Below are 25,262 nucleotides of genomic sequence, written 5' to 3'. Positions count from 1 at the left end.
GCAGTGGTGCGATTTTTTTTAAAGGTTGCTAAGTGACGATTTGCAACCTAAGTTTTAGCTATATTTGAAATGAAATGTGTAAAGTTTTAACATGTTGCATAAAGAAAGTTCATTAGCCCGTCCACCTATAGGCCTACGGTACATCAAGCATGAACACACACGTCCGTGATCATGTATGATGAGTCCAGTATATCATGGTTAGGGTAGCGGACACGACGTGTTGGGCGAGGTTGCAATGTAAGTAAAGAAAGTAACGCGGGTAACTATAATCCGAGTGTGGGACATTGGCTCAATTTAAAATCCTGACTGTTGTCTTGATGTCCGTTTACGTAAATCAGTGAAAGGATATATATAACCCAGATATATACGGTCTCTGATATAACCGGGACAGTGGGCACGTGCCCCCGCCGTCATCCTCAACACTAGAGAACTCTTTAATCCTTCTTCTGAATAACATGTTTTTGTGCACACTGACCTCGTGTGGCTATTTTGTGGAAATATTACTGCATTTCTATAGGCGCTCCAGTCGTAACCCATGAAAAAATAGATCTACATTTGGATTTCAAATACTATGTTTAAACACACAGAAACCATTTACGAGTAGTTTATTTACTGCGCAGCTACACAGTAATACAGAACTAATAAACCGTGACCATGGCTGGATTACTGACCAGGTCAGTGGTGCCAGCGCCCAGGGGCCCTTGAGGTCAGGAGGCCCTGCCCCAAAACATTTATTATACAATATATTTTTATTTTCGAGGGCCTCCATTTTAGGGATCCTCTGACTGTTAGGCACTTGCTTTGGGGCCCCTTATGAAGATGAATGAGGCGTTCTGGCTCTGCTCTGACTTTGACTTCTGGCTATTTCCTGGGTCGTAGGAAAGAGGGGGCATATTTTTAGAGGGCCCTGGATATGAGAGCCCCTATCAGGGGGCCCTAGAGAAGAGCAGTGCATACACACACTTAACTATTTAAGCTATTTGATGTTCTTTTCATGCCTGACAATATGTCCAGCAGTGAGCTCACTTTAAAACTCACTCACTGCAGCATATCCTGATCTGAACATCACCATGGCAGATGAACTGATACAATACAAATAATTCATAATTTCATAATCATAATAAAAACAACAGAAAAATAAAAATGTCCCAGTAAGAAGCTCAAAACCATAATAAATCTGAATTTAGTCAACCTTTCCAAATGTCTACATAGCAATTACTTTTTTGGCTGTGCCCATCACAAATTGTGAAGGGGAGAGTTCATTCTCTAAACTAGCTCATATTAAGAATGAACTCAAGATTAGGACGTGCCAAAACCGCCTGAACTCACCATCACTTCTGGCCATTCAATCAGATTTGGTCAGGCAGCTTAATTATGATGAATTAATGGATGAATTTGCAAAAAGGATGAGTAGAAAGAAATTTACATAAAATAGATTCTTGTGGTAGGGTTAGTTATTGACAGGTTGTTTAATGTATTAATTTATTTGTTTTTTTTTTGGGGGGGGGGCAGACTGTCCTTAATCCGTCCTTGACCATGACCTTGGTGAAATTGTGAACAGGCTCTCCATACACTGGCAAAACAAGACGGAACCAAAGAAACGTTTCAGACCACAGTGGCACACAGTCCTGTTTATTCCATAATGCATTTCAAGTTTGTCAGATAAGTAACAGCTCAGATTTTGCATTTGAAGTTTGTATACACACACGCACACACAAAGACACACACACACCGAACTATGAACTGTTCTTATACATCTGAGGTCACTTCCTCCTCTCAGTTCATGTGTATTTGTGCGGACCGTAACAGACAGGGTTAGAACAATATTCCACATGTTCAGTCTTTATTGAACATGAGAGCAACACTTCCCAAAGCAAGACGACTTGTTCTGATCAGTGTCACACATGAGCCCAGGAGAGGAAGTCAGTCATTCTCCACAAAAACTAAAAGAAATTTAGACTCCACCTAAACCCTAGATCCTCCATCAGAGGGGAGGTTCTAGAAACACCTGGCCCCTGCTAAGGTTTGAGTGTCTATGTAGAGTATATAACCGTCACCAGCTTTGAGAGAGATGTACACAGACGGATGCATTTGTGGTTTCCAAACACTTTCTACGAAGCAGACCACACCCTTAGTAAGCGTTACAGAAGAAGGAGCAGAACGTGGAGGCGGTGGAGTGTGGTCAGGTGCCTTCACAGACGCGAGGGCGGCGAGGTGTCCTGGCGGAGGTGCGTCTGTGGCTCTGTGCAGAGTCAGGCGCTCAGGAAGGAGGTGGCGGTGTCCCGCTCCTCCACCAGCTCCGCTGCTGTGGCCTCCATCTTGCCGCGGGAGAAGTCGGTGATGGCCAGCCCGTCCACTATCTTCCAGGTCCGATCCTGCAGGGCAGACGCATGAGGACTCAGACAGACCAGTTGGAGCAGAGATTCACACGTTACACATTTCCTGGGTGATGCAGCTTTAGAGAGGCAGACCGATTATTCTAATGTCTTTAAATTCTTTCTGAATACTTTCTAAATGCCAGTTTTACCTTGATGGTAACAGGGAATGAGTAGATGAGGTCATCAGGAACGCCATACGTGTTCCCACTGGAGTACACACCCATGGAGATGAACTGACCCTGCACAATTAAAATCAAATAATGTCAAATAATGTTCATTTAAAAATTTTTAATTGAGAATTCTGTGTTTTTTAATTCTGTCCTAGAATAAGGTTCACAGACATTTTAGCCTTCGTCTAAAAATTTAGACAAATGTTTATTATTAATAATAATAATAATAATAAGAAGAAAATAATTCAGTAAAATGTCCCCAAAAACAGAGTGGTTAGTCTGTAAATTCATTCCAAATCACCAGTTATCCTCTTTGTTGCTGAACCCAAGCTACGTTATCCTCTATTAAAAAGATGCGGTAACCATATAACACATAAAACATTTAAAGTTTGACTCCGCTAGCGAGTGCTTCCTTATTTTATATAAAGCACACAACAGATGTGACCAGTATAGCTGACCTCGGGAGTGCCCATCCAAATGTCTCTCATGTGGTCACAGATAGCCTTGGCAGCAGACATGGCACTGGAGAGCTTACGGGCTTTAATGACCGCTGCACCTCTCTGCTGCACAGTCTGAGGGAGTGAGTGAGTGAGTGAGAGAGAGAGTGAGAGAGAGAGTGTGAGAGAGAGAGAGAGAGAGAGAGAGAGAGAGAGAGAGAGAGAGAGAGAGAGAGAGAGAGTTAATTCTGGAAGTAATGAAATAATTAAAATAAAAAGAAAATAAATGACAAAACAAACAGAATTAACATGTCAAGTGTAAAAAATAAAGAATTTGAATAGAACAAAACATTCAAACAATAATTCGATTTTGACAAATTTTTAATAATATTAATAATAATAATAATAAGAAGAAAATAATTCAGTAAAATGTCCCCAAAAACAGAGTAGTTAGTCTGTAAATTCATTCCAAATCACCAGTTATCCTCTTTGTTGCTGAACCCAAGCTACGTTATCCTCTATTAAAAAGATGCGGTAACCATATAACACATAAAACATTTAAAGTTTGACTCCGCTAGCGAGTGCTTCCTTGGTGGAGATGCGGAACAGAACTCACGGTGATGAAGCTTCCCTTCAGCCAATCATCATCCTTCACGGCCTCAAAGGCGGCCTTCGTGGTCCCCTGTACGTTGACGGTGCAGTGGTGAACATCAGGGTACTGGGTGGATGAGTGGTTCCCCCAGATTATCACATTCTTCACATTCTCTGCAGTCACACCACAGCGTATCGCCACCTGCAGGAACCACAGTGAACTTCAGCTCAATCCAACAGACACGTTAACATGATTTGTACGCTTACGTTTAATTTTGATCATTTTAACTACCGATCTAGAAACATTTCCTGTTGGCTACATACGGTTATTCAATTGGACATTAGTTCTAAAATAATTATCCCCAATATCAGCAGTTACATACGAACCCTGGTGCGTTTTCAGAAAAGCTAATTTTGTGGAAGAAAATTATGATGGGTGAAATTTTGTGAATCTTTGCGTGCGAGACGGGGACGTCACCTGTGAGCAAGCACGGTTGTGATCCAGTCGGGTCAGACAGGAGAAGTTCTCCTTCGGGATGGAGGGAGCCGATTTGGCTGCGATCAGGCAGTTCGTGTTTGCTGGATTACCCACAACCAGCACCTACAGTTCAGCAAGAGGGTCAAATCAAAGGGTCAGAGGTGACAGCAATGCTTCAAAGGTTTTCACAGAGGCGTTAATCCCTTCATCTTAGAAGCTGCCGCTGAAATCTGTCTTTAGCCATCTAGGGTCACTTAGCAGCTCTCTAGATCACCTCACCTTTGGGCTAGGACCAATGACATACGGATATGGCATAAGGACCTGGTTGGGATTAATATGTCCGATTTGTATCTTCAGAAAACCTTTACAAGCATCGATAAACGCTGCACCAGAGGCCCAGATGAAATCACCTTCACGGTCTTCTTGGCGTACTTGTCCAGCGCGGAGCCCTGCGATTTGAAGATGGCCACGTTGGCCTTCAGCAGATCCTTCCTCTCCATGCCCTCCTTCCTGGGCATGGAGCCCACCAGGATGGCAGCGTCCAGGTCCTTAAACGCCACCTCCTCCTTATCTGTGGGAATGACCTCTGCACCACACACACAGTTGAAAGACAGCTGCACCAGGTTTTTAAAACAGCAGCCGACGTCTGCAGCGTCATGTATTTTGTTGTTGTTTGTGTATGTTTATTCATGACATACATATGGACATACACAAGGATTGATGTTTGTGCGTGTATACACTTGCGTAAATGTTATTTACCTTTCAGAAGTGGGAGGGCACAGTCCTGGAGCTCCATCACGACACCATCCAGCACTGGCAACATGGGGGTGATGTCCAGCAGCACCAGAACCAGAGACTGGACAGAACACACAAGAAAAAAGAAAAAGATTTGACATAAATCCAAATCTGCGTAATCCAGCACATCGTTTGCGTAGTATATAAAGTATAGACGGTGTTATCCAGCAGTGTCATCTCTTCGAGTGAAAACGGCAGATCTCACGGTGAGTATGCAGGATGTTCTATAATGTAAAACCTGAGCTCACCTGATCCTTGCCAAAGACATCTCCCTTAGCAATGCCGTACAGCAGAGAATAGGCAATCTGTCCAGCAGCGCCGGTTACCAGAACACGGATAGGTTCGGCCTGTGAACAAACACACACTTTAGTCCGGGAATAACGCCTAAAAATAACACAGAGAAGGGAACCTACAACTTGGCCACCCACACCTACCAGGACTGCTAACTCACGACCAGAACAGGCCACAGAACTGACTGCGTATCTCTTCAAAAATAGAATCACTATCAATAGCAGCTGGCAATAGCTGCCCGATGTCAGAGTGTCACATTCACAATGATATATATATTTATAACCTACAAATTCTGCTGTTCCTTTAAAGTACTGATTTTAAATTAACAACTGAAAGTCTTTCAGCGCAAGTTCAGTTTTTAGATGTATACAGTAAACCCAGTTACATAAACACGTCTCTAGCCATGCAGGTCTTATATTATCTGCCCACACCTGTGACACGGTGACCTGAGCTGTCAGTCTTCACAGCAGCGTTCATTCATTCATTCATAAACACACACACAACCGTGCAGCACTGTGCCGTGACTGCACTATATCGCTTCAGTGTAAAACAGCAGTACAGCTGGTGTAATAATAATTCACTTGACGTAAATACTGGACAGCTGTGATGATGTTTTATCTCCTCACAGGTGATTTAATCAACGATGTTCCTGTCAGGCCTGAGACGCTAACAGTAGCACATCGGCTAGCACGACAGATACCGCCATAAGACAGACGTATACGTTACACAAAAACAGCTAAATCTCAACAGTTCACATTTGGCCACTGCAGAAATATAGAAACAAAACACAACAGTACATTAAAATAATCCTAATATCAAAATCCCCGGAGTCTCGTTGTAGATTTTGTACCATTTTTGCAGCTAGCTTCGTGCCGTGACTCCGCTGTCCTCGCGTCGTTTCCCAGGTCACCTCTATTTCTTGTCACCGCGGTAGTCACGAGGAGGCGTCAAAGTTCCCGCTGCGCATGCGCCAAGATTGTCAAAGCTTTGTGGATCTTGTAGTTTTAAGATGTGCAGTGGGTGAGTTCGGCGGCATTGAATGTAAAACACTTTTCCCATAAACCCCGTCGCCGTTCTCCTTATTTTTAGTCCAAACTGTTTTAGTCGAGCTGTTATAGGTAAAGGTCATTTTCAAAGATTGTACTTCAGAGTGAATCTAAATAAAGTTCATTTTAATGGACAGAGGACACCGTCTATGTTTATGTAAAAACAACATAATTAACATTAGCGAGGACCATAACACCACAAATTACTTATTTCAACTTAAAAACTAATCACATTTCTTAAATAAGTTGGGGGGTATCGCCAGGGTACCGGGGAATATTATGACGTACCCGGAAACCGTTTTTACGTTACCGTAATGTCTGTAGCGCGCGCGCTCTAGCGGTTTGTGGGTGGCGCGCGCCGGTTGCCAGGACACGGCAGGGAAATCATGATCTCGCAGTAGCTAATGGGCTAACTCACGTTAGTGAAGGACCGGAGGATCCGCTCAGTATTATCTTAATAAACCCGAAAAGAGTACGACAAACACACAAACAACAACAACAACAACAACAACAACAACAACAGCACATAAGTGGCGGCTTCTGATTTGTGTGGGATTATAATCTGCTCGCTTCGCCTTGAGCAGCATCGCCTTGGTCCAATCTAGCGTAGATTACACGCAGATTACCCCGTAATCCAGGTGAGTCTCGACTGTAGAACCCCAGTGTTGTCTGTAGGTGTTTATCAGCCGTGTGTGTAACATCTGAACTAGTTTAATGGGCTCTCTCCACATGTAGCGTCCATTCAAGCTGTTGCACAAGTTTTGTGTCAGATTGCGGACAGGTTTGCTAGACCACGTGTAACGGGATGTCGTTATCTGTTTTTGTGGTGTACGTTTAATGTGAGGAAGGACGTTGTCCACATACACAAGATTAGAAACACACGAGGTCAGTGGTGTGATACAGGGGGGCGTGGCCACTTCACTTGAACGATTTAACGCAACATGTAGTTGGACATGCCGATATAACACCGCCCTGCGTCCCAGTGACCATTAATACCCACCTAGCCTTGGGCCATATTTCACACTTTAGTTACTGCTACTATATCTAGTCTAGTCTTGTCTAGTCCAGTCTGCTGTCTCACGGGGCTGGACGCCCCCTAGTAAAACGTTTTGTAAGACTCACACACAGATAATTATTCCAGATATGAATGTGTCCTGCTAATGTACATGTGGATGTGTGGAGTGTGAAGATCTAAGCAATTTGCTGGTATGTTCTAAAATCATGAGCTTATATCACAACACTTTAGACTCAAATGCCTGGGCTTGTGTTTGGGCAGGAGGGGTTTCAACCAGGCCCTTTACATCTGCTTCTGTCTAGACATCCATACATCTGAACTGTCTAAATAACCTGTAGGATCATAAACAGATGTTTATTTCTCTAACGTCTGAACCTCCAAAACACCAAAGGAAAGTACAGTGGTAATCTTGGTCTGAGGAGTGTAGAATCTCACTCTGTGTGCTGGTTACTCTCAAACATTCACTCTTTCCAGAGCTAAGGGGTGCATATGTGATTTTATGTTGTTTTTTTTCTGACCCATACACTAACACTACTGCCCTGTGGTGTGTCATGAAGTGTGCTGTTCGATACTGCAGCTGGAGGCACACAGGAAAGTGCCAACCGTGGGAATCGTGGCGAGTGATGTTACCACCTCTTGGTTTGTCTTTGGTACGGGGTCTTGGCCTGAGTGACACTAGATTTGAGTGTTTTGTTTTTGAATTTTAAATGTTTGTAATTTTCTGTGCTTGATGAGGAGTTGATGAGAACGGCATAGTAGCACTCAGAATCGAATAATGTGTAGCCTCACAGACCTGCCGTGTTTATGAAGTGCTGTAGGTACTACAGTATAGACCGACAGCTGATCCATGCCCTGCATTTTGTATGAGGTCATTACAGACTCATTACAAACGGCCACACAAAAGAGCAGGGGGTCATGTTTCAGCCTCAGACTCTCAGTCCCACGTCTCTAAGCGCTACATCCTCTTATGAACAGGAGTAGGAAACACAAGCTAGCATATAGCACATTGTATTTTCTCTCAGAGCAGTCTCTATATATATTTATTTATTTATTTATTTATGACTGGATTTCTAGGAGATTTACTTTCTTTTAATCTTACAGATAATGTAGCCTAGATTTTTTTTTTAATTTATTTGAATATTGTAGGGCAGAGGTACTCAACTGGCGGACCGCGGTCTGGATCCGGACCCAAACGCAGTCCTGTCCGGACCCAATCTCATTTCTGATTAACTGGATACGGACCCAGAAAATATATATTTATTAATTTTGACAGGAGAATTAATTTTAAACCGGAGCATTTATTTCAGGGCTATTGAAAAAAAAAAACTCTGTCACGATTGTTACGTTTGTTTTTAGACAATTAATGAACTATTCACATAGGCAGTCTATGTAAGTGAGCTTATAGGGAGCACCCTGAGATTAATGTGGACAGCAATACCTTCACACTTAAAATATAATGGACTTTATTTTAACATCAATATTATGTCAGATAAATGTTCTTTAGGGTGTACTATATAATCATATACTGTTTGTAGTGAAGCTAGAAATACTGATTTAGATAGATAGATAGATACATACTTTATTGATCCCGAAGGAAATTTAGCTTTTTTTTTTTTTTTTTTAGAAGCATGTTTCTGCCTGATTTGTTTATACTTGAGCTTTTCTCCAATGTGCTCACACTGATGTACTCCAGTTTTTATGCTGCTGTACCCTTTAGGCTCATGTAAAAATGATACAAAAATCCTGCAATCTACAAATATCATTTCTCATCCATTTGTAAAAAAAAAACAGTAACACACAAGACTGTGCTAAACAGTAAAACACAAGAAATTATCATGTGTGATTTAATATGTCGATGTCTTCAGCAATCTCATATGACTAGCATGCTAACTATGAATTGCGGCATTGGCTAAAATGTCTTTTTAATTAACTGTAACTTTCTCTTGCATCCAAGTTCCAACTTGTGCTAGGTTGTGTTACAATTATTAAACTCTTAAATTTGTCAAAATTGGTGATACTTACCCAAATTAAAAGTTGCTATATATTAAAATCGTCTAAATCTGAGGGGTCTCCAGATCAAAGGTTTCATGTGGCTTTCAAAATATCCACCAGGAAGAGGAACACTGACCGGATGTTTTCAGAATATGCAGCAGAATACGGCTTTAAAATGTTGGAATATTTAAAAAACAACGACATGTATTGATTTAGTTATCAAGCAGGATAATAACTTGTGCCGCATTGGCATAATTTGTGTTCAAAGTTGCAAGTGTGCTTAATGGGTAAGTGAGCATAATAGGGATGTTTACCCTAATTGTTTTTGGCGTATTATTTTTACTAAATTGTGCTAAAACCTCTGCTTTGTGGGTAGTTTGGGTTACTCAGGAACTATATGGGAGTTTTACAGTGTTGTATTTACTTTATTCTACTTTGTGGTTGAATCAGTTTGCTGGAAAACCAGCTGCATAAGAATCTGTTGGTGTCTGCAGTGCCAGACAGGAAACGGTTTTCCTGCACACCCGTGTGATGGGACGCCTGCATCTGCAGACTCCCAAACACCTGTGAGGCAACTGTGGAGGAGGTCAAACACAGAGCAAGAACAGCCCTTAGCCATGCTGCTGTCCTGCAGCCAGAAACCAGGGCTGCGACCTGCAGCCTGTGACCCGGAAGCTCTTATGGATTGAATCCTACTCATGGATCACAGCATTCTGGAGCCAGATACACACACACACACACACACACACACAGCTCCAGGGCAGCCATCTCTGTCGCTGTGCATGTCTAAATATAAATTGTATGATATAAATAAAGATTCCGATTCTTTACAGCTATATTACAAATCACATTATTGTCATTGACAATAAAGACTGCACATTGCAGTGTTTTAGTCCCGTCCTCGGGGCCTTGATGGTGTCGGGTGACAGCGTTGGTTAAATCCCGAATAACAGCCGTTTCACCTGTTCTAGCCCGGGCATGTCCTCTGGGCTTGGTGCTGTCATGAGTGATTCTGCCGCTTTAGGCCTGGAGGAGCAGGGCAGAAGGGTGAGATGTTTCCACTGCTGCTGGGACTGTTGGATGTTGCTATCCTGTCACCACTCGCACTGTATCAGTTTTTTAACAGAATCTTTATTGTCACTGTAGTCAAATGCGATGAGGTTTCCCAACGCCTCTGTAATTGTATGCACTAAAAGTCTCTGAAGATGATGTTTGATGTGTACACATATGCACAGGGGCGCAGATGGCACTGGGGACGGGGGGACATGTCCCCTCCAGATTTATATTGACCCCATCCAAAATCTAGCATCTACAAGCATAAACGTATATATTGTACAGCTTGGTCCCCCTCACTTCAGAATTTACATCTGCGCCCCTGCATAGGCTCTCAAGTTTTGGATTCATGTCAGAGTTGTTGAGGGGGGGGGGGGGGGGGGTTGGCGAACGTGAGTTGTTGAGCGGGGGGGGGGGGGTTTGATATGATAGATATGGATCGGAGGTAAATAAGCAAGATTTTTTTTTCTCGCCGTGTGAAATCGGAAGTGTGGCGTGTGAGCGTGTGAAGACGGTCAAATGCGTGAGACTTGAGAGCCCTGTGCATGCATATGTCAGTCCTGTATGTGTGTGTGCGTGTGCACACGTGCCGTACTTTTGTGTGTGTGAGTATAATTTTATATACTTTATTATAAAACAGGCTTTATGTTAATGCTTTTGCCCACCTGGCGGTTAATATAAGTGTTTAAACCGTGTTTAACGTAGGCTATAACATCCTAGGCCAGGGGTGGCCAACCCGTCATAGACCAAGAGCCACTTTTCTTACTGTGTTACGGCAAAGAGCCACATCGTACATGGGCGAGTGTAATCTGTTGAGCGGGGGGGGGGGGGGGGGGGGGGGTGGCGAGTGTAAATTATTAGCTGTGAAGACAGTCAAATGCGTGTTTTCCACTACGCCGGTTTAAAAAGTATTAGCGGCTCGCTAGGCTTGTAAACTAACCGCGCACCACGAAAATGTAGCAGTGTGTCGCCCCGTTTGTGCAGGTGAGCCCGCGGACCGGCTGGGGAGCCGCATGAAACCAGAGCCGCGGGTTGGCCACCCCTGTCCTAGGCCATCAACAGTAGTGTATTATAAAATTCTTCGGTTTGTGATGGTCTCCTACCGATGGGTTTATTGGAATGTAACCCCGTCGTAATCCGCGGACCGTCTGTGTTTTATGCTGGTTGCTGTAGTGCTCCACAGCGCCGCCTGCCGGTGCATCGTGGCTTTGTCCGAGCTTCTCATATAAACGCGTGGAGAGGCAATTCTCACACCAATCATCACTTAGGACCCTATGTATTTATTTATTTTTCCATTTTCTATGTTTGAGGTGTGTTTTGAACTCTACGTCGGCATTGCGCGTGTCTTTCGTGGCCAGTCTATATGTTGACAGGACTTACAGTAAAATAGTTTACCTGTTCAATAAAAATCATTGGGGTATTGTGGCGCCCTGACATTTGCATTTAAAGTTGTGTTTTTGAGTTTTTCAACACTTTTGTAGAGACTAGTCTCCTCCACATTATTCCCACGCCACCAGCTAACCCACACACAGTGTAGGCCTATAGGCACGTACACAAAATTGCGCATTTCCTTCTGAATATATGAAATTCGTTTTTATACCTCAATTAAATGATGTCGACCGCGTTCATCACAGGGCTCTAAACACCGCCTTATTTATGTATTAATTTATCCGTGTGATCTAGTTATAGTGTGTTCTGTCTTCTGTTTTGTAATCATCCTATAAGAGTGTTAATGGGAAGAGTTTGCAGTTTGGTGAAAGCGACTATTCAGTGAGCACGAGGGTTTCTTAAAGTCTACAGTACCAGTTTGAACCACTAGAGGGCATCCGTGTTTAATGGGATTGGTATGAAATTAATACCTTCAAGACTTGGAACATGCGAATGTCTTGTCAAATAATGTCCTGCCATTGTTTATAACTGTTATCAAAGAGTGCGCAGTGCTGACACATTAAGCATCATAAATCACACTAGGAGCATTTTAAACAGTGCATTACAAATAAAGTTACCGGACTTTAATCTTAATTTAATTTCCAAGCAGGTAGGAACACGATATTGTACAGTGAATGTAATTCAATAACCAGAATTACTCTGGTCATACATTAATAATCTATAATTAATATTACTCCTTAACCAGAATTATTTAGCATTCCGCAACATTCTGTCATCAGAGTCAAATTGACTAAGGTGAGTAATGTTTAATCCCATGCCTAAACACTTATATATAATTGTTCTCAGAAGGTGTAGAATTCTGATGTTAAGCTTTCTGACAGTGATCACCAAAAGCAAAGGAGAAATCTACAAGATAAACACCTCTAATCCACAACCCCGTGCCCCTGGGACTTATAAAGACCCAACCGTGCCACGCTCACCAGTGAGTTATTCTGCAAGTTGGCTCAAACGGCGTTGCTTTTACATGTTGGGTCGTAACCTCAACGGGCGCGCGGTGCCAGGAGCCGCCCGGGGGCGCGCGCGTGCGCGTGCGCGAGCGGACGAGTGCCAGTGTGTCTCCGTGGACGCGCCGCGCCCTGAAACCCGAGCGCGTGTCCCGCGGCTCTGACGCTCGCGAGTGTCGGGGCGAGCAGGACGTTCGTGCGGCTTGGAGGAAGCGGGCAGGACTCGAGTCTCCTGGCTAAGATTCTCCTCAATAGGCTCAATCGTGTGTGTGTGTGTGTGTGTGTGTGTGTGTGTCGGCGTTTAGACAGAAATACGAAGTATAAAGCCCTCAAGAAAATTTACCATTCTTTAGAAAACACTCTCATCCTCAAACATCCCTGTGCCTTGAAGGTATACACACACACACACACACACACACACACGCACGCACAGATCAAAGTCAGAGCACACACTTTAGTGTGTGAGCAGCCCCGCCCTCCACCTGTCAGTCACTCGGTGTCAGTCGTGTTGGCTGTGGGAATTGGCCTGTATAATAAGTTTGGACTTCAAAGCCTTTTAACTTTGACATCTCTTTCATTTCAACGGCTCAAAGATAAACAACTTCCTCTGCTTTTGTCCGTGGTTAAAAAAAAAAAACACCCAGCAGTTAATATGAAGACGACATAATACAGAATGAACCAGTTGTAGTAGTACCAGAGTTTCCCATGGGTGTGAATGCGGAGTTATTGGTGTACAGGGTGTCAGACTGACAGTGCTGTGGTATTCACCCCGGGCGACAGCTCTCCGACCAGCTCTGCTAGTTCAGCCTATAAAAACGTGTTTCGGATCCGCTCCTATTTCATCAATTTCCAACTTTCCCCCGAAGTTTTCAGAGTGCAGTTCCCATCAGTGCCACCAGAGGGCAGTAGGTAGCGCGGAGTTTGTTCTTGAGTTTGGCCTGTTGGTCCTTGTTTGTCGTGACAACAGTGCTCAGACTGCCGTGTGTCGATGGTAGGTCACGTGACTGGGTGTTGAGGGTTGCCGTGGGGATGGTGGAGCAGGTGGAGGTGATGAAGCTGGCCTTGATGTCTCCAATGACGGCGGCTGCGTTTTCAGCTTTCTGAATGAATGCAAATCTTTTAAGGAAGATCAGTAGCTAAGTCTGTTTCTCATGTGCTCCTGCATCACACTGGAAGAGAGTAGGGGGGGTGTTGGGGAGGAGGTGGACGGGGGGGGGGCAGTGACGGGGCGGATGGGGGGAGGAGATGGAGTAGAGGCAGAAGGAAAAGTTGAAAAGCACGTCTAACTGCTTCAACTTTGGACGGTTGGACACGTGGACCCTTACGTGTGTGTGTGTGTGTGTGTGTGTGTGTGTGTGTGTGTGTGTGTGTGTGTGTGTGTGTGTGTGTGTGTGTGTGCATGTGTGTGTGTGTGTGTGCATGTGTGTGTGTGTGCGTGTGTGTGTGTAGTGTGTGTGTGTGTGTGTGTGTGTGTGTGTGTGTGTGCATGTGTGTGTGTGTGCATGTGTGTGTGTAGTGTGTGTGTGTGTGTGTGTGTGTGTGTGCAAGCGCGTGCGTGCGTGTGTGCGCGCGTGCGTGTGTGTGTGTGTGCGTGCGTATGTGTGTGTGTGTGTGTGTGTGTGTGCGTGCGTATGTGTGTGTGTGTGTGTGTGTGTGTGTGCATGTGTGTGTGTAGTGCGTGCGTGTGTGTGTGTGTGCGTGTGTGTGTGTGTGTGTAGTGCGTGCGTGCGTGCGCGCGTGTGTGTGCACGTGTGTGCGCGTGTGTGCACGTGTGTGTGCGTGTGTGTGTGTGTGTGTGTAGTGCGTGCGTGTGTGTGCGTATGTGTGTGTGTGCGTGTGTGTGTGTGTGCGTGTGTGTGTGTAGTGCGTGTGTGTGTGTAGTGCGTGTGTGTGTGTAGTGCGTGTGTGTGTGTGCGTGTGTGTGTGCATGTGTGTGTGTGTGTGTGTAGTGCGTGCGTGTGTGTGCGTATGTGTGTGTGTGTGTGTGTGTGTGTGTGTGTGTGTGGTGCGTGCGTGCGCGCGTGTGTGTGTGCACGTGTGTGCGCGTGTGTGTGTGTGTGTTCTGCAGAGCTGCTCCACATGCGTGGTTGAACACTCTGATTGGCTGTCATGGGGCTTGTCCAGGTGTTTGGGGAATTTTGCACTTCCAGATCTGAGCGACATTCTGCCTCCTCCTTCAGTTTCTCTCACACGCTCAGGGTCATGTCTGGGGTCAAAGGGCAAGGAGAAAAATCCCACCCTTTATTCTAAATTGAAAATAACTTGTCACTGATGGCTTGTCAGTTTCTGTCAGGTCTGGGGTCAGAGAGAAGGCAAAACTCTTCACATCTATGTTTGTTGCCTTTGCAATAAACAGTACATACAATAACATTGACATCCATACTTTAGTTAATATAATACAACAGTACTGATATTCACAGTTTGCACAACATTTTTATTTAATTGCTTCTTTTGAAAATCTTGTTGCCAATGGATTTTTTATGGATCAAAGCATCTATAATCCAAACAACTATGAATAATTTTTGATAATAAATAATGTAGGCAAGCACATTTTAATTACACAACAAGGTATTTTATAAGATGTATAATTATGGGAGGAGTTTTCAATGTTTTCATGTGATCTGTAGATATATTTCTATGTGAACTGTAGATGTTTCTGTGTGAACTGTAGATGTTTCTATGTGAACTGTAGATATGTTTTCATTTGGTCTATGAAATTTAAGTGAAGGTTTAACTGTAGCAGGCCACAGATGTCATCCTGAAGAAAGACTGTAAAAGGAGACATGGCAGAGAGAGAGAGAGAGAGAGAGAGAGAGAGAGACAGAGAGAGGGAGAGAGGGATGAGAAGACAGGAAGAGAATGGGAAAGGACAGAGAGAGAAAGAGGGAGAGGAGAGAGAAAGAGAGGAAGAGGAGAGAAAGAGGGAGATAGAGGAAAGAGGGAGAAGAGAGAGAGGGAGGGAGAGGAGAGAGAGAGGACATACAGACAGATCTGATGGTCATTGCCACTCTATGGTGGTTTATTTATTTATTTATATTTGGGGAGCACCGGTCTGATCACCCGTCTGATCACCGGTCTGATCCCCACTCACAGCTCCATGGTCCTTTCTCGCTCTGACAGGGACAAACGGTGAAGAGCCGTCAGGGTGGGAGGGGTGTCGTCGGGTGCCAAACATCGATAAATCCCCCAACAGAAACAAAGACACGAACACACTGACACCCGTCTCACTGCCTGCCACTCGGCCAGACACACACATATACCGACGTGCTGGCGAACAGACTAAAAGACCTTTAAGTTTTCATGCTTTGGCATTTCTTAAATGAGTTTTTTTTTTTTTTTTTGCTTTTTTGACAATAGCCACCAATTCTGTCTGCTGTCTGGATAAAGCCCAGAGTAGCTCTGCTGTGTTCCAAACCCATGTTATTCTGGTCCTGATAGTGTATATGAATGTGTTATAATGAGGGCCAATCAGACCCAGTTCTGCTCCTTTTCTTTCTTTTCTAAAGTCCCACATTCCTGCTGGGCGTCCGTGGTGGGATTGCTGTGACCCTGCGCGCTCTCCCCTGCAGTGTCGCAGGACTTCTGTTTGGCTTTCTGCTCCGTCTCTCTCTGTAAACACCTGCTCGGAGCAGACCGGGTCGTCTCCGGCCTCTCTGACCCGTCTTCTGCTCCCCTCTCCCTCCTGGACCTTTTACTCTAACCACGTTTGCCGATGTGCTTAGCTGCTTCTCACGAGCGTTTTGCTCCCCGGACCAGAGCCGCGTGAAAGGCGGCGTCTTTTGGAGGGAGGAATTTGGATCAAAGGTCCAGCCCGCCCGCCTCGGGGTAAACGGGGTTCGTTTGCCTGCTGTGGTCTGGGAGTGTCTGTCCTGCTGAAGCACCTTCAGGACCTTCAGGAGCGAGCGAGATCAGTACACACGGCCTCCAAAAACTTGTTGAGCTGATGTCCGATCTACTGTAGAGATTGGGGTTTGAGCTAAACTCTGGAGCTGGACTCTGGATCTGAAGATAAACGCAGGAATCCAGACCACAGTGGGCACCATAGACATGAGTTTGAACCATGTGAAATCACAAAATCATGTTTGAACCATGTGAAACATTTGAACTGCTGGAAGATAACAGCTAAACTCTCCACACTGTGACTCCATGGGTGCAGTATGGTGTGGTTATCACTACAAAACTCGGTTTTCAAGATTGGTGATGTAATTATGGTCAAGATGGTGGAGCGAAGCAGCTCACAGACACTTGGGTGAGTCAGAGCTGGGAGGAGTGATCCACACCCCTCCGTTATTGGAGTGATCCACACCTACAGGTCACCCCTCCGTTATTGGAGTGATCTACACCTACAGGTCACCCCTCCGTTACTGGAGTGATCTACACCTCCAGGTCACCCCTCCGTTACTGGAGTGATCTACACCTACAGGTCACCCCTCCGTTACTGGAGTGATCTACACCTACAGGTCACCCCTCCATTACTGGAGTGATCTACACCTCCAGGTCACCTCTCCGTTACTGGAGTGATCTACACCTACAGGTCACCCCTCCGTTACTGGAGTGATCTACACCTACAGGTCACCCCTCCGTTACTGGAGTGATCTACACCTACAGGTCACCCCTCCGTTACTGGAGTGATCTACACCTACAGGTCACCCCTCCGTTACTGGAGTGATCTACACCTACAGGTCACCCCTCCGTTACTGGAGTGATCTACACCTACAGGTCACCCCTCCGTTACTGGAGTGATCTACACCTACAGGTCACCCCTCCGTTACTGGAGTGATCTACACCTACAGGTCACCCCTCCGTTACTGGAGTGATCTACACCTACAGGTCACCCCTCCGTTACTGGCTACATGCAGAACAAGCTCTTGTCTTCTGTTGAGCTAGAAGGGTTTGATTGTTACTTCCTCTCAGTCAGCACATAGTGATTGTCGCTCAGGCTGTTAACTTCCTGTTTACTGACCCTGGCCAAAGTTAGCCGTTAACCCTCCCCGTTAACCCTCCCCGTTAACCCTCCCCGTTAACCCTCCCCGTTAACCCCCTCCGTTAACCCCCTCCGTTAACCCCCTCCGTTAATCCTCCCCATAGTTGAACTGAGCTAAAAGGACAGAACCCATCGTCGCCTCCACCCGCGTGAACCGGGCCGAACCGCGAGCTGCTGCTAGGGCATGTGGGCGCACCTCCAACTGTTGTGCAGGGGCAGGCAGGGCATCGAGGGGGAACAGGAGGAGGAGGGGGAGGCAGCGTGGGGCCAGCAGGAGATGGAGGCGAGATGGAGGAGAGAGAGGGTGAAAGGCTGAGACACGGCAGGGTGGCCACACTGAGGTGAGCAGATAAGATGTCTGGTGGTGATGGGGTGTGTGTGTGTGTGTGTGTGTGATGATGGGGTGTGTGTGGTGTAGGTAAGGGCTGGTGGGATATGGAACACAGTCAGTGACTTTATCACACACTGAATTAAAAGACTTAGCACAGGCTCTCTCTCCATCATCTCACTGTCCCTCAAATTCAAATCATGAATCAGCAAAACAATTCATAGAATTGAATTTATAATATTAACAGTGATCAAAAACACATACAGTGAAGAAAAAGGAAAATAAAAAATAATAAAGCTTCATATATATATATATATATATATATATATATATATATATATATATATATATATATATATATATATATATATATTTACACACTTTAATACACACATATGATCACACACACACACACACATTTGTCTTATCTCGCAAGAAACATGGGATAATCATAATTCCTGTCCAAACAGAACCTACGTTATGAAATAGTTCGTTTCTTTTATGAAGATTTTCAAAGGTACCTTTGAAGTAATATGGGCGGAGGGGGAGGGTTATAAATTGCATTTAAATGTATAGTTTTGTCATTTTCTACCTTTTTTGATTGTGTTCTAATTTATACTACACAAGTATTTCTAGCAGCATCAGTGTGGGTGTTTTGGAGGTGGTGCAGGTCTGGAAATGGTTTGGACAGAAAGAATCATTATGATTATCCCACATTTCTTGCGAGATAAATAAATCTGTAATACATGTGCTATTTACAACATCAGAAATTTTTTGAACATTTTGAACCAAATGTTGATTAGAATAAACATTAAAGGTTCCAACAACTAAGTGAAATGCAAGTCTGTCAATCGCAAGTGTAACAATATGAAGAGAGAGTTTTACTGTAAATAATTACAATGTAAATGAAAATATTACACATTAATTTAAACTAACTGAAATTAAAGCAGACCAAAGAATTAAGTCGTCTGTTGAACTACAGAGAAGGTTGAGGGTCTCTTATCTGATTAGAGTGGGCTTGTTAGAGTGAAGCTTGCCCTCACTGTGTGTGTGTGTGTGTGTGTGTGTGTGTGTGTGTGTGTGTGTGTGTGTGTGTGTGTGTTTCCTCTGTCACATAAGCTTTGAATCCAAGGAATATTCCTGAAAACACTCAATAACTTTTTTTTTTTTTTTTTTTTTTGAAGATTCGGCTTGTATCATTACAAATATTCTGCTGATTGATGTGGACTGTAGTGGTTTATATGGATTGACGTGTTAAGCATGAATCATCTGAATTAGGTTGAGGATATCATTAACATATAATTAACATGTCATTAACATGTCATTAATATGCGGCCAGCTCCAGGATGCTTGTTCCACAGGGTGCTTGTTTCTCGGTATCTGGCCATCCCATTATGTCTTCATTCTGTTCTTCTCCCCCTGAACTTTTCAACTCTTAAACTCTCCTTAGACCCTTTTCTCTTTCACCGCGACAACAGTCAGAGTCGATCTTTCCTTTTAAACCTTTAAAAAAAATTTTGTACTCGTCCTTTCATCCCTCTTTTCTGGCTTTTGACAGCCAGACGTGGCCTCTGGTCACGTTTGCGACAGGACGCACCTGACTGACATCTCACTCTTTCTCTCTCACACACACACACACACACACACACACACACACACACACACACACACACACTCTAGCTTGTAGTTGTTTCCTCACTTGAATAGTATTACCTTTACTTAATTTTGTCCTGTTTGTCTGTCAGTCGCTTCTCCACACATGCTGACTTTAAGTGGAGAGCCGTTCTGTGTGTGTTTGTGGGAGCCGACGCACGCACGCACGCACGCACGCACGCACCGTGTGTGTGTTGGTTCATGTTCATGTTCACTGGCGCCACTCTGGCCCCCAGGTTCTTCTAAACGCTGTCATGTTCCCCATCACAGCTTCTCTACGCATTGTCTCCAACACTTGACTCCATCGTTACCTCTCTGTCTGTCTGCCTCTGTGTCTCTGCTCAGCCTTTGATGGCTTTATGTCTCTTTTCCCACTGACTACAGTCAGATATTTAACCACGGGGAGGGGAAGAGCGGGAAAGAGACTGAACGAGAGAGAGAGAGAGAGAGAGAGAGAGCTGAAAGAGTGAGAGGGTGTATAAAGGAGGGAGAGAAGGAGGGCGGAGACAGACAGTGGACATGTGGACGGTGTAAAGGTGTCTAAGTGTATTTGTGTGTCTGTGGAAAGAGGAAATGTGGTTGATTTTCAGCTATATAACTTGTTGACTATCTAATGTAATTTGGTGGTGTTTGTTTATCTCTGAAGAAGGATCGTCCGATATAATCAAAATATATCCCGATGTCATTTCACATCGAGGTAACATATATCAAAATATCGCTCGCACATTATCTGTAAATGGAATGAAAAAAAAATGACCACAGTGATTTCTTTATACAGATTTCTGTGTACAGCAGCACAGGCCTAAGATGACGTGACGTTTCTGTGACGTTTTAACGTTATTTTACCAGTTCCTTTGACTAATTAACCAAACGTTGTGTTTTGTTGTGCGCTATCAATGTGTGCTATCTGTTTCATTTTACTTGTTGCCCCTGTCTGTTCTGTTATTCATAGTTTTTTTAGTTTATTAAACCTGCGAAAGCGCTTGCGGTTTAACACCCATTAGAACGTCATCCAAATGATGAAAAATATTGATGTGAAGCATGAGGCATGTTTTGCAACGCAACAAAACAAATGATGCGGCATAATATGAAACAATAGATTAGCTATTCTGTTGCCACTCGATACGTATCCTGATATTGCAAAGCCCTACTCTTCAAGTACATTTTCATTGGCCATTCATTAAACCAGTCACGTCAAACGTCTTCTGCAGAATGTTCCTGATCTCTGTGCTGGACAAGGATGTCAATAAGTTCCTGCCAGTAAATTCCGACGAGTCTTTGCAAATTCGTCAAAGTTACTCCAACACACAGACAATGACAATGTCGGCAATAAATGGGGAATGTTACAAATTTGGGTCAGAGGTTCAGGTTTCCGGTGCATTTACTCAGTATGGATGTATGTCTTCAGATTAATCCCACCCACATTCTTATACTCACTCACAGAAGAACTTCGATTATTGGCTCAAAGTATTTGTGGGTGTGGCGACACACTTTCCGTTCACTTTTTACAATCTGGTAGTATGTAGAAAAAAGATCTGCTTGTTCCTGCCATTTACAATGGCTGATAAAAGGAAGAAAGGGTATTTTACATTCAGAGACTCCTTGATTTCATTTAGGAGAGGAAAGATCTGCTTTACATGAAGCGCTGCACTCAGATTCTGGAATTTTCCGCAGGTCCTTTGAGGTCCTCGTCTGTTGTACTTCACCTTCCTCTACAAGCCTCTACCAGTATCCCATCTTGTGTGTGTGTGTGTGAGGATGGTTTTTAGTCCCTGTCCCACTCTTTTAGACACACACACACACACACACAACCACGTCCATGTCCTCCATTGTTTTGTATGTCTTTTGATAGTTAATCCTGAGTTGAGGAGGTGTGTGTGGGGGAGCAGAGATAAGATGGAGGGAGCGTCTCCTCAAAGGGGGCTTGTGCGTCCCTCTTCCCATCCACCATGTTTTGTCTTTTTTTCCACTTCAATAGGTAGATAGAGAGGAAAGGTGTGTGTGTGTGTGTGTGTGTGTGTGTGTGTGTGTGTGTGTGTGTGTGTGTCATTTGTGTATTAGACTCCATTACAGCCTTTTGCTCCTGTTCCTTCACAGGCCTTATGTATTATGTATACACACATGTGCACATTGCTGCTATCTCTGTACACGGGTCCTGATGCAGGGCTTCCACAGTTCCACGTTCTCCGTAAACACCTTCGACGTTATTATCGCTCATGTTATCTGTGGAACATTTAACAAGTAAATAATGAAAGCTGTAAAAGCAGACACGTACAATATGAAACAACACACTTATAAAACCACACTCATAAAAAAAATGTACGCAGAAAAACACACATATAAAAAAACATATTCAGTAAACACCCAGAAAAACACACTGAGAAAACACTTAGAAATCTATCAACGGTGTTTTGTTTGGAAGGTTTCTGTCCAAGCTGTGGAGTAATTTAGTTTGATGCCGCACACCAGAGGAGTGACATGAAATGTGATCCCGAGGTGTTTCCTTACACAGCTATGGCAAGGACACGTATGCACACACAGAAATAAATATCTGGCATTACGGGAAATTACATCTGAGAATGGGGGGGTTGGCTGACAGACAGGGTATTCCCCATGAGAGAGAAAGAAAGAGTGACTGAATGAGAGAGAAAGAGTGACTGAAAGAGAGAGAGAGAGAGAGACAGAGAGACACACAGAGAGAGAGAGATGTCGTAGATGAGTGGATACCTCTTAATCAGTCTAGCAAAGACAAAGACCTTCCTTAGAATGTGTCATCTCTCCATCTTCATCTGTCCGTCCGTCTGGAGCACTCTGATATTTGTTTGCCCTGAATGAGATGTGAAGTGTTAAATGGCGGCTGACGACACTACAGCGCCTCCGACATCCTGACAGCTCGGCTAGCGAGCGCGAGCACGCTAACGCGCCAACATGCTGAGCGTGCTAAGTCTTATCTCGCGCCTCGCGCTTGACTGACTGAGGCAAAATTTTGCCTCTCCTCCGCCACCTCTGCAACCCCCCCCACCCCCCACCCCCCCAAATAAATAAAAAAAACTAAATATAAATAAATAAAGCTCCTACTCCACACAAAAATAAAATGGCTAAATGAGAACAGGAGGCAAAACGCTGGCAGCAGCACAGACTCTGAACAAGTTCACTGACATAAGAGGATTCTTTCATGGGGGTTTTTTCCTTCCGCCAGGAGCTTTAAGGAATGAGTCAGCATTTTTATTCCCTCCTTCTTTTTCTCTTTTAGGGGAGAAAAAAAAAAACCAATTTCCCTTCTGAGGAGAGAAGCTTCTGTTCACAGGTTGCCGGTGTGACATTCAGTTGAAAAAGGGCCTGAATTTTCATGACCTCTGTCCCAAAGAAACAACATTTTTCGATGTTATTTTGATAACTGTGCACCCATTTGAACTTCTTAGTGTGGCGAATGGATCAACCACAAATTTAAATAAATAAACTCCAGAAGAAAAACATTCGTTTAAAAAAATTACACGTCAGTGGATATGTTCCAGATAACAGTAAATATCAGTGCATCGGTTGTGAAGCTATATCAGCCTATGATTTCTCTGTATCAGCCCAGCAGTTTCACTGCCACACTCAAGAAATATATTGTTAATGGCCTTTTTAATGTGTTTGTGTGTGTGAGTGTGTGTGTGTGTGTGAGAGAGAGAGAGAGAGAGAGAGTGTGTGAGAGAGGCATGCGTGTGTCAGTGTGTGTGTGTGTGTGTGTGTGTGTGAGAGAGGCATGCGTGTGTCAGTGTGTGTGTGTGTACACGTTTTCGCTCTGTCTGTGCTGAGGTCACTGATGGATACACTGTGCTAAGGTGGAGTATCTGTGCTGACGTCACTGGTGGAGACTCTGTGCTAAGGTGGAGTATCTGTGCTGACATCACTGGTGTAGACTCTGTGCTAAGGTGGAGTATCTGTGCTGAGGTCACTGATGGATACACTGTGCTAAGGTGGAGTATCTGTGCTAACATCACTGGTGGAGACTCTGTGCTAAGGTGGAGTATCTGTGCTGACGTCACTGGTGGAGACTCTGTGCTAAGGTGGAGTATCTGTGCTGACGTCACTGGTGGAGACTCTGTGCTAAGGTGGAGTATCTGTGCTGACGTCACTGGTGTAGACTCTGTGCTAAGGTGGAGTATCTGTGCTGAGGTCACTGATGGATACACTGTGCTAAGGTGGAGTATCTGTGCTAACATCACTGGTGGAGACTCTGTGCTAAGGTGGAGTATCTGTGCTGACGTCACTGGTGGAGACTCTGTGCTAAGGTGGAGTATCTGTGCTGACGTCACTGGTGGAGACTCTGTGCTAAGGTGGAGTATCTGTGCTGACGTCACTGGTGGAGACTGTGCTAAGGTGGAGTATCTGTGTTGACGTCACTGGTGGGGACTCTGTGCTAAGGTGGAGTATCTGTGCTGACGTCACTGGTGGAGACTCTGTGCTAAGGTGGAGTATCTGTACTGACGTCACTGGTGGAGACTCTGTGCTAAGGTGGAGTATCTGTGCTGACGTCACTGGTGGAGACTGTGCTAAGGTGGAGTATCTGTGCTGACGTCACTGGTGGAGACTCTGTGCTAAGGTGGAGTATCTGTGCTGACGTCACTGGTGGAGACTCTGTGCTAAGGTGGAGTATCTGTGCTGACATCACTGGTGGAGACTGTGCTAAGGTGGAGTATCTGTGCTGATGTCACTGGTGGAGACTGTGCTAAGGTGGAGTATCTGTGCTGACGTCACTGGTGGAGACTCTGTGCTAAGGTGGAGTATCTGTGCTGACGTCACTGGTGTAGACTCTGTGCTAAGGTGGAGTATCTGTGCTGACATCACTGGTGGAGACTCTGTGCTAAGGTGGAGTATCTGTGCTGACATCACTGGTGGAGACTCTGTGCTAAGGTGGAGTATCTGTGCTGAGGTCACTGATGGATACACTGTGCTAAGGTGGAGTATCTGTGCTAACATCACTGGTGGAGACTCTGTGCTAAGGTGGAGTATCTGTGCTGACATCACTGGTGGAGAATCTGTGCTAAGGTGGAGTATCTGTGCTGACATCACTGGTGGAGACTCTGTGCTAAGGTGGAGTATCTGTGCTGACGTCACTGGTGGAGACTCTGTGCTAAGGTGGAGTATCTGTGCTGACATCACTGGTGGAGACTCTGTGCTAAGGTGGAGTATCTGTGCTGACGTCACTGGTGGAGACTGTGCTAAGGTGGAGTATCTGTGTTGACGTCACTGGTGGAGACTCTGTGCTAAGGTGGAGTATCTGTGCTGACGTCACTGGTGGAGACTCTGTGCTAAGGTGGAGTATCTGTACTGACGTCACTGGTGGAGACTCTGTGCTAAGGTGGAGTATCTGTGCTGACGTCACTGGTGGAGACTGTGCTAAGGTGGAGTATCTGTGCTGACGTCACTGGTGGAGACTCTGTGCTAAGGTGGAGTATCTGTGCTGACGTCACTGGTGGAGACTCTGTGCTAAGGTGGAGTATCTGTGCTGACATCACTGGTGGAGACTGTGCTAAGGTGGAGTATCTGTGCTGACGTCACTGGTGGAGACTGTGCTAAGGTGGAGTATCTGTGCTGACGTCACTGGTGGAGACTCTGTGCTAAGGTGGAGTATCTGTGCTGACGTCACTGGTGGAGACTCTGTGCTAAGGT

At 44.7% G+C, this 25,262-nt stretch overlaps 2 protein-coding genes across 2 annotated transcripts in view; one reads left to right on the top strand and one right to left on the bottom strand.

Moving 5' to 3' along the window:
- Nucleotides 1–1,616: 1,616 nt before the first annotated feature.
- mdh1ab (malate dehydrogenase 1Ab, NAD (soluble)) lies at nucleotides 1,617–6,116 on the bottom strand. The gene is made up of 9 exons (XM_076977545.1): nucleotides 5,991–6,116; nucleotides 5,098–5,196; nucleotides 4,814–4,910; nucleotides 4,465–4,640; nucleotides 4,055–4,177; nucleotides 3,602–3,778; nucleotides 3,007–3,120; nucleotides 2,528–2,617; nucleotides 1,617–2,375 (listed from the first exon to the last, which is right to left on the bottom strand). The coding sequence occupies exons 1-9, from the start codon at nucleotides 5,991–5,993 to the stop codon at nucleotides 2,253–2,255; spliced, it is 1,002 nt and encodes a 333-aa protein (XP_076833660.1). The 5' UTR covers nucleotides 5,994–6,116; the 3' UTR covers nucleotides 1,617–2,252.
- A 393-nt stretch (nucleotides 6,117–6,509) lies between these two features.
- wdpcp (WD repeat containing planar cell polarity effector) overlaps nucleotides 6,510–25,262 on the top strand; it is a 96,169-nt gene continuing 77,416 nt past the window's right edge. Inside the window, 1 exon segment of the mRNA XM_076977542.1 lies at nucleotides 6,510–6,824. The gene's annotated coding sequence lies outside the window, so the exon portion shown is untranslated.

Source organism: Brachyhypopomus gauderio, chromosome 17 (genome assembly GCF_052324685.1).
Source record: "Brachyhypopomus gauderio isolate BG-103 chromosome 17, BGAUD_0.2, whole genome shotgun sequence".
In the NCBI taxonomy this organism is placed as follows: Eukaryota; Metazoa; Chordata; class Actinopteri; order Gymnotiformes; family Hypopomidae; genus Brachyhypopomus; species Brachyhypopomus gauderio.
This window is presented reverse-complemented; position numbering and strand designations above follow the sequence as displayed.